The 13098-nt window shown below is 38.0% G+C and overlaps 1 protein-coding gene across 1 annotated transcript in view; it reads left to right on the forward strand.

Moving 5' to 3' along the window:
- The first annotated feature begins 868 nt into the window (after window positions 1-868).
- LOC149211258 (E2F-associated phosphoprotein) overlaps window positions 869-13098 on the forward strand; it is a 56552-nt gene continuing 44322 nt past the window's right edge. Inside the window, exons 1-2 of the mRNA XM_089396980.1 lie at window positions 869-1061; window positions 2102-2267. Of these exons, the coding sequence (XP_089253106.1) occupies window positions 1016-1061; window positions 2102-2267 (212 nt within the window). The 5' untranslated portion in view covers window positions 869-1015. The remainder of the gene's footprint in view (window positions 1062-2101; window positions 2268-13098) is intronic.

Raw genomic sequence — 13098 nt, forward strand, 5'->3', positions numbered from 1 at the left:
AGTGATGCTATATGAGTGTGAATTGTGGGCTAGCAGCATCCCCATCTCAAAATGAAAACAAATTGAGAAAATCCAAAAATGCTTGATCATGAGCAAGTTCAAAATAAAAAGTTCGGTACCTTATGAGATAATGTTGAGTGAAATAGGAGCAACTCCCATCGAAGCAATTGCTATGGTGTGGCTCATAAGATATCTAAAAAGAATTGAGCAAATGGGAGTAGGTAGATGGCCTAATGTTATCTTCAATGAAGACATGAGTGAAAGAAAGAAAACATGGATGAAACAAAATTATACATAAATGCAAAAATGGAATATCTACCTCAATGCCTGTTCCACAAATAACAAGGAGCTAAAGAATTTTGTTATGGAGAATTTTCGTAAAAGGGTGTGGGGAAAAGAGTCGGGTAGAAAGAAGAAGTACTACATTGAGGAATTCAACCCTACGTGTGATCTACAACAAAGATAGTTTATTGGCGTTAGCCTTTCGTGGAGGGCAAAGGTTCTCATTGCTCAATTAAGGACCAACTTGCATCAACTTTGATGTGAAATAACACGGTAGAAAAGACCTAAAGAAGCTTGGGAAGAACAAGTGTGTACATTTTGCAAGTCTCGGACAATAGAATTGGGAAAATATTTCATTTTGGAATGTAATACATTCAAAGACATCAGAAAAAATTATGAAAATACGTTAACATTAATTTAGTAAACCTTAAAATATCATTTCATTTCATTTTTAATATTATAAACCTTAAAATATAATATGAGAATAGGTTAACATTAATTTAATAAATCTTAAAATATCATTTCATTTTTAATATCATTTTTAATATCGTGAACTTTAAAATATCATTTCAAATGAAATATCATTTCATTTCATTCGGTTAGATGAGGTACGATGCGGTTGGTTTGCCACAACTAGAAGAAGAAAAAAACCAAAACGAAAACGTTAACCTTTTGTCTGGTTTTTATCGATTCAGCGATTCAACCATTCGGTTCGGTGGAGTGGTGGACTTCCATGGATTCTAAAGAGCCCTCTTCCTCCAATTGCGCGGACCAAGTTGGTATGCATAACTGTCTCATGCTTAGTTTTCCACAGTTTCAGTTTAGCGAATGCTAACCAGGATCGACTTCATGTAGAATATACAAAAGTTTACTGACAATCTCTGTGGGTACAAAAGATAAGAGTTATCCAAGAATCAGTAATTATTCGACAGCAATAGAGAAAATCTTACAACATAGGTGCCCATCTTCTTTATGGTTTCCAAAGTATTATATTATAGTAAACAGTTTGAAAAGAAAATACTTGCAATTTTTCCTGGTGTTTTTACTTGCTTTTGATCACCCTAAAGCTGGCGAATCAGGGATTGGCAGTTCTGTTAAGAATGTGGGTAGTCAGATAACTTAAGTTACTTAATTCTAGATGCAAGAGTCTCAGATTTAAGGTCTACCAGAAAAAAATATGGGGGCATTTGGATCAATTAGAAATATTTGTCCCAGGAGTATATACTTGCTAGCTTTTTCTAAATTTTATCATATGGATGATGAGTGTTGAAAAAGTCGGCTTAGCCAATGACTAGGTGAGGCCGGAGTGTGACAGTTCAACTTGCAGTGGGCATAACTCAGCAGCAGAAATCGTTTGAAATGAGGGTTTTCTTTTCTTCTTTGGCATTTGTATTTGATGCCGCTCATTTGTTCATCCGCGAGGAAGTTGGGTTCGGCATTTAGTGAATAAACCGTGAGTCACTCGCCGGTCCGACTCTTCCCTTTGAATACTTACCGGTCAGACTCCAGTCGGGTTTGACTGCTGGCAGTTATCTGGATTCGCGCGTGAGTTAACTTGGCATGATATCAGGGCGAAGTAGAGTTTGACCTGGGAATACTGTGAGGGCTGGGTTTTTTTCAACTATGCATAGGAAAGAGAGATATTGTTCTTTATATGTCATAGATAATTATATTTTCTCTCACACGACCTCTGTTTCCTTCACACTGTAACTTTGAGTTTTATTCAATTAGTAAAAAGGTTATATTATTTCAATTATAAAGATATATTATCTTGACTATGTTCCTGTAATGGGCTTAACATGAAGTTAGTGTTCCACAGTTTCAGATGATGATGAAATAGACTACTCTGTGAAGCCAGAATTCTATGATGCAGAGATGGATGACAAGGACGAGACTTGGGTGCTATGCAAAAGACAAGGCAGGAAATCTGATGCATTGCTCAGCTGTCCAGTGTGCTTTACGACTCTTTGTATTGACTGCCAAAGGTTTGTGCCTTTAATATCTAAAATTTGTGTTATATCTCTTGCATCGTCCTTGTTTTCAAGAGTACTTATTTTATTAATGACACTATGAAAAAGGACGGATTTAATTAGGTGCCGTAGAAAGCGGCATCAGCCTCAAGTTTGTGAGGGAGCAATTTCTAAAAACGTTATTGAGGTTTTGCATACCTACAAAAGGACTAACCAGTTTCTAAAGAACCACAAAAATATGAATTTACTGATAAACTTAGGACAATGAATGTTATACCAAAAAAGCTAATCCATAATAATAATAATAATGATTTAATTATAATAATTGAAGGTCACAACTTATCCCAACCTCAAATTATTGTATGAGAATCCTTTGTTTGTGGTACAAGGATTCCAACCTATGATTGCCAACGAGGAAACAAATGTTCTTAACTGTTAGGCCAACTATAATCTGCTCCTCAGCATTTGGGTACACTGTTGCATTGGCACTGGCATCTGCCCACTGATTTTATCTGTGCAGATCTGGGCCAAATGAATTTCATTGAAATAATCGAGGATTCTTTAGTTTACAACATCATGGGCTGAATACATGCATGTGAGATAACAATGTTTCTCGTCAATAGTTTGATAACTAGATTCCAATCTCCTACCACAAGCTTCTCAACTCTTTTATCTTTCACCAACTTCATTCCTCGAAAAATTGCTAATCTCAACTTCATTGTCAGAGACTTGATTGAAAACTTTTAAGTAAGAAAGAGACAAAATTCCATTTGCATGCCAAATGTGACAACTTCCTCCCATGGTCCTGAGTTTCCTTCATAATACCTGATCAAACCAAAGTTTATGGAAGGCCTCCATAATAAATTTCACCTTATGTATTGTTGTGTAAGGTTTCATTGGTTGCTTTTAGAGTAAGGGCTCAAAGTTCAATAGGTCGACAACATGTTTCTCTTTTAGGGCTTCAATTCAAGAATTGACCTTGTTCATGTTGAAAAACATTTATCAATTGCAAGTTGTTATTACAACAGGGTCTTTCTGTTATTTTTTCCTTGAACCTAGCTGTTAAAATTGGTAACTAGGGCCAAATTCCATCTTAGGACAACTCATATGATGGAGATGATTATTGCATTGGATTCCTCTTTTTGAGAAGTCCAATTTTGATATAAAGATCATCTCATTTTGACAAGCAGAAATGGAATTTTGAATTTATTTTTTCTCATGCACAAATTGTCAAGGTCGGCCTCAGTGAAATGTAAGCTCATGAAGCCCAATGGATGTGTCCCCTCACCCTCAACGAAGTGTATAAATAGGAGTGAGCTCTCTCTCTCAACACATCATATCATCTCTCTCCTCTCTTGATTGGTTCATATAGGCTACAGCTCAAGGACAACATCTCTCTTCTTCGCACGTGTGGCAGGAGGCCGAATTTCTGGACTGTTTTGGAGGCCGAAAATTTCAGGGAACAGGGCAGCGTTGACCAGCGTTGACTTGCACTGTTTGACCATGCATTGACTTCGATCTAGAGGGCAGAATTCTGATTTTTGAAGGCCGCATTGATTGGCACAATTTTCAAGATGTTATGGACAGTTTAACCAAGTTGACTTCAGCATTGACTTTCTGATTTGACTACAGAATTTACAGTAGGGTTTTCTCTCTCCTTTGTGTTAGGCCAGGCAGTAACTCTATAAGGCAGAAATAATTTTACTGTATTATTCCATCAGGTAGGTCCTCATTATATACAGGAGGGAGAGACTGTTCAGTTCTTCTCCCAATGACTGTTCATATTTCCTATTTATCTATTTACAATAATTCACCCAATCACAAGGATTAGGTGTCAACATTCCCCCCCTTAATCTGAAGGGATGTTGGTGAGTCCAAGCATCATTCTGAATCGTTCAAGCTTTTCTCTTCCAAGCGCTTTGGTGAAGATGTCTGCACTTTGCTCATTTGTGGAATAATGACGGAGATGGATTGTTTTGGCCTCAACATGATGTCGAATAAGATGATATTTAGTATTGATGTGCTTCGTTCGATCATGGAACTTTGGGTTCTTGGCCAACTTTATTGCAGAGGTATTTTCAATCATGAGTGGAGTTGATTGTACTTGTTTTACCTGCAAATCTTCAAGGATTTTCCTGAGCCACACAATTTCTTTTGTTGCTTCAGCTGCTGCCACGTATTTTGCTTTTGTTGTGGAATCTGTTGGAACTGATTGTTTGCGTGATCTCCAAGAGACAGCTCCTGATCCAAGACTCATAGCATATCCTGAAGTTGATACCCCAGTTTCTTTGTCTCCATCGAAGTTTGAATCAGAATATCCAATCAAGCTGAAGTCGTCCCCTTCTGTGTACTTGATTCCAAAGTCTTGAGTTCCCTTCAAGTACCTTAAAACTTTTTTTGCAGCAGACCAATGTCCCTCACAAGGCTTTTGCATAAACTTGGAGAGGATTCCAACAGCAAATGAAATGTCTGGTCTGGTAGTAGTTAGGTAGTTGAGACTTCCTACAAGCTGTCTATACTTTGTTGCATCCTCAAATTCTTTTCCTTCAATAGATGTGAGCTTAAGTTTTGTTCCATTGGAGTAGTAAGAGGATTGCACTCTGTCATGCCAAACCTATTCAACAGATCTCCAATGTATTTCTTTTGAGAAAGAAATATGGACTTTGGATGTTGGGTTACTTCAATGCCAAGATAGTAATGAACATAGCCCAAATCAACTATTTCAAAACTTTTCCCCAATTCCTTCTTTATGGTTGCAATGTAGCTTTCATTGTTCCCTGTCATCAAAAGATCATTTACATATACCACAAGATATACAACTGTTTTGCCAACTTTCTTGACAAATAAAGTTGCATCATCAAGATCAAAATGTTTGAAATTGAGTTTCAGAAGATGCTCAGTTAGTTTTTCATACCAGGCTCGCGGTGCTTGTTTGAGGCCATATAAGGACTTCACAAGTTTGCATACTTTATGTTCATGTCCTTTCACAGCAAATCCTTCAGGCTGGGACATAAAAACATTCTCTTTTAGATCTCCATTCAAGAAAGCAATTTTTACATCCATTTGATGGGCTTTCCAACTGTTCTGAGCTGCTAGTGCAAAGAGTGTCCGGATGGTAGCCCATTTTGCTGTGGGGGCAAAAGTCTCCTCATAATCGACCCCTTCCTTCTGTGCAAAACCTTTTGACACAAGCCTAGCTTTGTGCTTGTCAAGTGAGCCATCAACTTATACTTGTTCTTGTAGACCCACTTGCAGCCAATTGGTTTGGTTCCTAATGGAGGATCAACTAGCTTCCAAGTGTCGTTCTTTATGAGGGCATCATACTCCTTTTGCATCGCTTCTTTCCATTCATCATGAGAAGAAGCTTCTTTGAAGGAAGTTGGTTCAAAATCTGTAGACAAGTTCAATTCACAATCATAAGAAACATCCATATCAACAGGTGAATTAGAGTCATTTACATCACCTCCATTTTGCCGGTTTGAATTTCTGGTTCCTGTCTTTCCAACTTCATCAGGATGAACACTTTCAAGTGTCTTTGTCACCCACTTTGGGGGACCTTTTTTAGATGGTCCAGGCTGCTCCGTTGATTGAGTTGGGACTGAATCAAGATTGAGTCTCCCAATTCTATCAATTACATCACTTAAAGCATCATCCTTTGTTGGAGTTTCATGCGGCGGAGATTGTTCTTCAGAAGAAGATTCCACATGTTGATCTAGTATAGGAATCCCCCCTTCAAGATGTGGAATCTGATTATCAATTCTTGAAATGATTTTGCTTTTGCGAATCTATCCAAGTGATCAAGTTGTCGCTCAACAACATTGTCAGTTTTGGATGATTCAAGGAAAATTACATCTCTAGATACAACAAATTTCTTATTTACTTCATCATAGAGGCGGTATGCTTTGGAGGTGTTTGAATATCCTAGGAAGATACACTTACGACTTCTAGCACCAAGTTGTGTCTATGTGCCTTTGGTATCAAAGCATAACAGGTGGAACCAAAGACCCTGAGATGCTTTACCAAAGGAACATGTCCATACCACATTTCATATGGACTCTTGTTTCTTATAGCATTAGATGGACATCTATTCTTTATATATGCAGCACATAGAACAACATCAGCTCAAAACATTATCTTTACATTCTTGAAAAAGAGTATGGATCGAACCATATTTAAGATTGTCATATTCATTCTTTCAGCTACACCATTCTGTTGGGGATTATAAGGCACAGTTGTTTGATGTTTGATCCCATGTTGGCGAAGATAATTTTCAAATTCATTTGATTCTGTATTCTTTTCCATTATCAGTGCGAATAGACCCAATATGAGATTGTGCATCATTTTCAATCCATTTATGAAAATTCTTGAATGTTTGAAAAACATCAGATTTGTTCTTCAGTAAATAAACCCAACACGTTCTGGTGTAGTCATCAATAAATGTCATGATATATTTATTTCCATTTGCAGAAGGAACAGGCATTGGACCACATAAATTTGAATGAATGAGTTGAAGTTTTCTATGTGTTCCTGAATGTGAATCATGAAAAGACTGTTTGCTATGCTTTCCTAGAATACAAGCATCACATTGCTTAAGTTTCCTAGGAATTGTAGGCAAACCAGCAACACCATTTTTCTTCAACAAGCGGAGACTGTTAAGTTCAAATGTCCAAATCTAGCATGCCATAATAAACTTGATGGGAGTGTACCTTCTTCATGATGAGAATTGTATGAGAAATGTTGTGCATGAGCAGAGGTTCCTTGCAGTTTGAGAAGTCTTTCTTCTTCTATTCCCCTCATGACAAGTGAGTGGTCAGATGCTTTTCTTACCTCAAGCTTGCCATCAAACATATGAATGGAGTGACCTTGCTGGCGGATGTGGACCAAGGACAACAAGTTTCTCTTGAGCTGTGGGAGATATAGAACATGATCCAGGAGAAAGTCTGAAAGACCAGGCAGTTTAAGCCTGATTGTGCCAAGCCTTGATGGCTTGATTTTTGATTGATCTGCAAAGTATACTGCTCCATCAACATTGTCAGTGAAATCTTCAAAAAAAAGCAAGTGAAGCATTAAATAAATCTTCATTTACTCCAATGTTACATTGTGCCACAACATAGTGAGCGGATTCAGGTGCTTTACCTTTGTCTGTATTATCAGTTTTACCTTTCTGTTGGTTTCTTTTCTACTCAATTTTTTCCCATGGTAGCTTGCATGTAGAGGCATCATGTGATCCATTTCTTTTGCAGCGAATACAATGCAAATATGCCTTTTCTCCTTGAGAATGTCTACCCCCCTGCCTCTGAAATATCTTCCTCTTTCTCTTCGTCCACCTCTTCCTCTTGTAGAATCTTGAGCAACATGCTTTTCTTTATGAGCAAGGCACACAGTCTCTTCAGAAGATTCAGGGGCTGTCTTCTTTCCAAAAGCTTTCTCTCTTTCAACAAACTTTTTCACAAGAGAGTCAAAGGTTATATCTTTGAGATTTCCATTTGCTTGCAATGACTCAAGATAATTGGAGTAAGTAGGATAAAGTGCCTTGAGAAAAGCGATAAGAGGAAGATCCAATTCAACCTTAGTGGATTTGATATCATGCATTATAGACTTTAGTTCAGATGCAAAAGCAAGAGGATCATTATTTTGCAGTTCAAGAGTGAAGAGTTTAATCATGAGTTGAACAACTTCAAGTGTAGAATGTGAGTCATAGAGTTCTTTCAGCTTCTGTAAAGCTTCAAAGGCAGTTGAATATGATGAAATATGGCGACTCACCTCTTCATTTACAGATGCTGCGATTAATGCATAAGCTTTGCTGTTCTTGTTTTCCCAAATGACGAGCTCTTTATCTGAGGTAGGCTGTACTGGTTCATTGTCTCTGTCTCTGACACACACTCCTTTCCACAACTCATTGAAAATGAGGGTGTGTTTTATCATCCGGGACCATTCAGGATAGTTTTCCTTGCCAGTGAGAACTATTCCCACCATAGATATGATTGAATGCATACTGTAGCAAATAAAATTTCGGCTGCAAAACTTTCACTCTTAATGGAAAAAAATATAGTTATGATATAATGGGATAGCAAATTCAAATATTAATTTGTATGCATCTGCACAATGTTAAAGCACAGAATATGGCAGTATAAAATACCCTCAACAGCACTGCGTCCACTAAACAAACCGAAGAACGTAGTCCAGACGTATTTGGACTCTCAATACCACGCCTTTTCTTGCTTGATTTAGAACCAATAAGTATACAAACCCCACAATGATTGTCAGAATGGGCGTTTAAATATTTGTATTCCACGTTTCGAATAGCCAAATTTAAAACCAATTTTTGTTTGTTTGTTTGAATTGTACAGTAATTTAATATATCAAACCAGCAAGAAGGCGGAATATAATGCAGGGCTCACCACCGCCTCTGTTCAAAGAATCACTGTTTGCAGATACCGCGATGAAGGTAGCTTGGGCAGATACCACGAGGTATTCGCTTTAGGTCCCGCGCTGGAGTGGAAGGCTTAGCTCGGGCACCAGTAAGTCTCCACAGCCATCGACATTGATAATGAAACGCGGGTAGCTTGGGCACCAGCAAGTCTCCACAGCCGTTGAATGTTGTGCGCTGCCTGTGTGATGGTGGAGGCAAAAGGATTATCGCAATTGCATGGTCTTTATATAAAAGGCCTCTGGCTATAAGGGTTTCTTTCCTTACAGTATCAAACCAATGGCGGAGAAGCTTATACCCTTGCTTAACAGGGTTTTGATAGAGAGAGAAGTTGCTCTGAGCAAGACCGCTGGCCGCATTTTGCTTCTAGAGAGCATTGGCAAGTTGAACTCATGAAAGGTCATATCAATTGGGCTTGGTTCTTGTAGCAAGGATGTAAACACTATTCCTGTTAGTGTCAAGGAGGGTGACCATGTTCTTCTTCCTGAATATGGCGGCACAGAAGAAAAACTTGCAGAAAAAGAGTACCACCTGTATCGAGAGGATGATATTCTTGGGATTTTGCAAGATTGACAACAGGAAAACCGTAGCGAGAATAACTGTGGAGAGGACATACGTTTTTAGAGCAAAAAAAACTGTGGATGGACAGCATGAAGGGGGCAGCTATGTCAGGACAATGCTTCTTTTATGAACAACGTGGATAGCGCTGGACAATATGGAGGGTGTAGCTACTATGTCAGGAGTAGCGTAATTATATGGAGGAGCAGCTCAGCTATATGAGAGCAGACAAGGGAGTTACAAGGCACAAGAGCTAAAAAGGAGCTGGCTCTGATACCATGTCAGGCCAGGCAGTAACTCCATAAGGCAGAAATAATTTTACTGTATTATTCCATCAGGTAGGTCCTCATTATATACATGAGGGAGACACTGTTCAGTTCGTCTCCCGATGACTGTTCATATTTCCTATTTATCTATTTACAATAATTCACCCAATCACAAGGATTAGGTGTCAATACTTTGACTGGTTTGACCGAACTGTTTTGGGCTGACTTTGCCCCCTTGGAAGGCTGAATTCTTCTGCTGTTGACCGAACTGCTTGGAGGACATTTTGACTTTGCTTTGATCACCATTGACTTTCTGGTTAGCGCTGCAGTTGACTGCTAATTTGTCACCACTGTTTTGGGCAAGTTAATTTGATATTTGTACTCTCTCTCCCTGTTGAACTATTGAAGAATAATAAGAAGATTTGATCAAAGGGTTTTCCCACATTGGGGTTTGTCCTTGACATCCGCCATATCAAGTGTCCTCTTGTCTTGGCTTATCTTTTGCACTTTTTTTTTATGTTCTATCTACATTTACTGTCAATGTGTTTAAGTTAATGTGATTGCTATTGGATATAATTGGAAATTGTCATTGGGCTACTAAAGGAACATTGAAGTAAATTGTGCTAAAGCATAAAACATACCATTGTTATCTAAAATTAACATGGGATCAGAGCTCAGGTGAAGTCAAAGCCCAAGCAAGAGTGAAGTAAAGCAATCACTAAGAGAAGCTGTTGGACAAGGACTTGGAACTAGTCCCAATGACGATTACGTCTTTCTTCAAATCCGAGGACAAGCTTAAGGACAAATCCCACTATCATGCATGGAAGATGACCCTAGATTTGACATTGGAAGAAAATGATGCCATGGACTATGTAAAAGGAAGAATAACAAAGCCTCCTTCAAATGCATCCGCAACTGCACAAACAAAGTACAAGAAAGGTGAGGTTAAAGCTAAGAAAATTATTGGTGATTCTATTCACATGCCTTTGGTTGCCTATATTTCTGATTTGGAAACATCTAAGGAGATGTATGACAAGCTGGTTGGGATGTTCAAAGTAAATAATGCAAATCGAGTTCTCTTTCTCAAGAACAAGTTGAAAGACATCAAGATGGATAGAGGAGAATCCATCTAATCCTACTTCATGAGGGTTATCGAGATCAAGAATGATCTCCTATCTATTGGAGAAGTCATTGGTGACAGGGAGCTCACACTTATTGCACTTGGTGGCCTTACAAGAGAATGGGATGTGTTCAACACTACCATCCTCAACTATGACAGGATTCCGGGATTTGATGAATTACTGGCTAGATGCACTCAAGAAGAAATAAGGATGATGGAAAGAGACAAGCCCTCAAATGGAAACAATCCTACCGCCTTCTCTGCTCATTCTAAGAGGAGGAATAATGTCTATCCAAGGAATCAAGGACAAGGGTTCAAGCCAGGATTCAAAGAAAGAAGAAAAGGAAGATGCTTCAATTGTAATAGGTTTGGCCACTTCGCTAGAGAGTGTCCTTGTGAAAATTCCTCAACCAAAATCCCTACTGCAACAATTGATGATATTTCTCCTATTTGTTAAATTCCTTTAAACAAATTACTTGCTGTTTCCTATGGAAAATAGCGTAATGCATAAACTGCAACCTTCACTTAATTAAATATTATGTAGAAACAAGAGATTGAGCAAGAAAGAAAATACAACACAATAGACACCGATATTTTTGGACATGTTGACCACTACCGGTCAACCGCCCATAGCAGTACACCCCCTTTTTTCTTTGCAAAAAGGGCAGCACTTGATCGACATGTCCGTGCCATCCTTCAGTCATCGACAGCTTGATCGATTTATGTTGTAAACCCAGTCTGCATGTATGAGTTGTAAATAATCTTAGCAGATATGAGTCATGTATGCAAATTGCCTAGGTGGACCTAACTTTCTAGTGATAATCTACATTCCGAAAGGTTTTTCGTCTCACCGATCCATGATCGGCAGAGTTTTCCTTCAGCCTAACCCCAAAGCCGGGATGGATTTTGTCACTAGAATCTTAGGAGAATCCTAGTGTGTTAATCTGCTAGATTATAGTGGTGTCGCAGAACTGGGTGGTTTATGAGGGTCTATGCTAAATGGGTTTTCCCCCTTAAGATGTAAAATTGTAAAAGTCTTGATGTAAAGTGTCTTGAGGGTTGGAAAATGTTTTTGATCCCCTCATGAGTCCTAAGTTCTAGGTCCTAGGTGATTTTTCCAAAGGCTAGGTTCGAGGATCCATTTAAAAAATGAATTAAAAATTAAAAAATTAAAAAATAAATAAATAAATAACTGAAAAATAAAATAATAAATAAATAATAAAAAATAAAAAATAATAAAAAATTATAAAATAAAGCAAAAAACCCTAAAAAATAATAAAATAATAATATTTTGAGTAAATACATGCAAAATTTCATTTTTTTTAATGAATTAACTAATTCGACGGATGAGATTAAGAGATATCTTGATTCTCATCGACGGTCGAGATCATTTCGACATGGATCACTCGAACTAGCCGTTGGGATCATTTCCTTTAAGTAGGGTGCTAGGGGTCAGTTTCAGATCATTCGGATCTGTGAGTCTTGTGCTGAAGAAGCTCTCTTGTAGTTCATTTTTTTTGTGCAATAAAGAAGACTTTGGGGTTAAAAATCTTGCTGGTGTTACTCTTCTGAAAATGCTGTAAGATTGTTCTATTTTTTCTGCATAATTTTATTTTCAGCCATTAATGATAGCTTAATGAAGATTGATCTAAGCACATGTATCTTGTCTGATCTTTGGGGTTTGAATGATAGTTTAGATTCTGAAATATATTGGCAGGTATCTCCATTTGATCGGGGTTTCACTATTGTTTTCTCTTTCTACGTTGATGGTTGATTTTAAGCTGTGCAGGAAATCCTTTTTTTTTTCAGATTACTGGGCATTAGGGGAAGTTCTCGGCTGAACCAGCCAACTCCCGGGTTGTGTTTTTTGAAAGAGCCCAGCCAGTTCTTGATCCCGGGCTTATCATTCGAAATATTTTTTATGAATGCATGCAGGGTTTTCTGAAGCATTTTACATTTAAATTAAATTCTGATAATATTACTGCTGTTATTGCTAAATCTGGCTGTTAAAGGGTCACAATCTGTAAATTAATCAGCTTTTTGGGGTTTCAAATTTTGTTTTATGCATGTATTATGTTGGGGTTTTTCTCTTCTCTTGCAGATAACAGATACATGTGATCTAGAAGAATTTCGAGGGTTCATCAAAGCTGTTTTAAGATTTGTTCTCATTTGTAGAAAGAGATTCTCGAAATCACGCGGGCATTTTCTTGTCATCACGCGCAGCAAAAATAACAAATTTCAAAATGCTCATAAAAAAGGATTTTCGATTTGTTTCCGTATAGTCTTCACACTGATCGCTGTTCACATTAGCGTGGCCCCTGTCTGCTCAAATCTCCATTATTCAAGGGTTAGTCAAATTTATCTGAATCAAAGGGGAACCTGTAAATCGATTTTTCTTTGAAATTTTAAAAGCGGGCCACCAACGAATGACCCATTCCTCCACCGATTTTCTGCATATCATATGCTTCACGC

Source organism: Pinus tabuliformis, chromosome 1_2 (genome assembly GCF_031772625.1).
Source record: "Pinus tabuliformis cultivar Carrire ecotype Pingquan chromosome 1_2, CPIR1, whole genome shotgun sequence".
Classification (NCBI taxonomy): Eukaryota; Viridiplantae; Streptophyta; class Pinopsida; order Pinales; family Pinaceae; genus Pinus; species Pinus tabuliformis.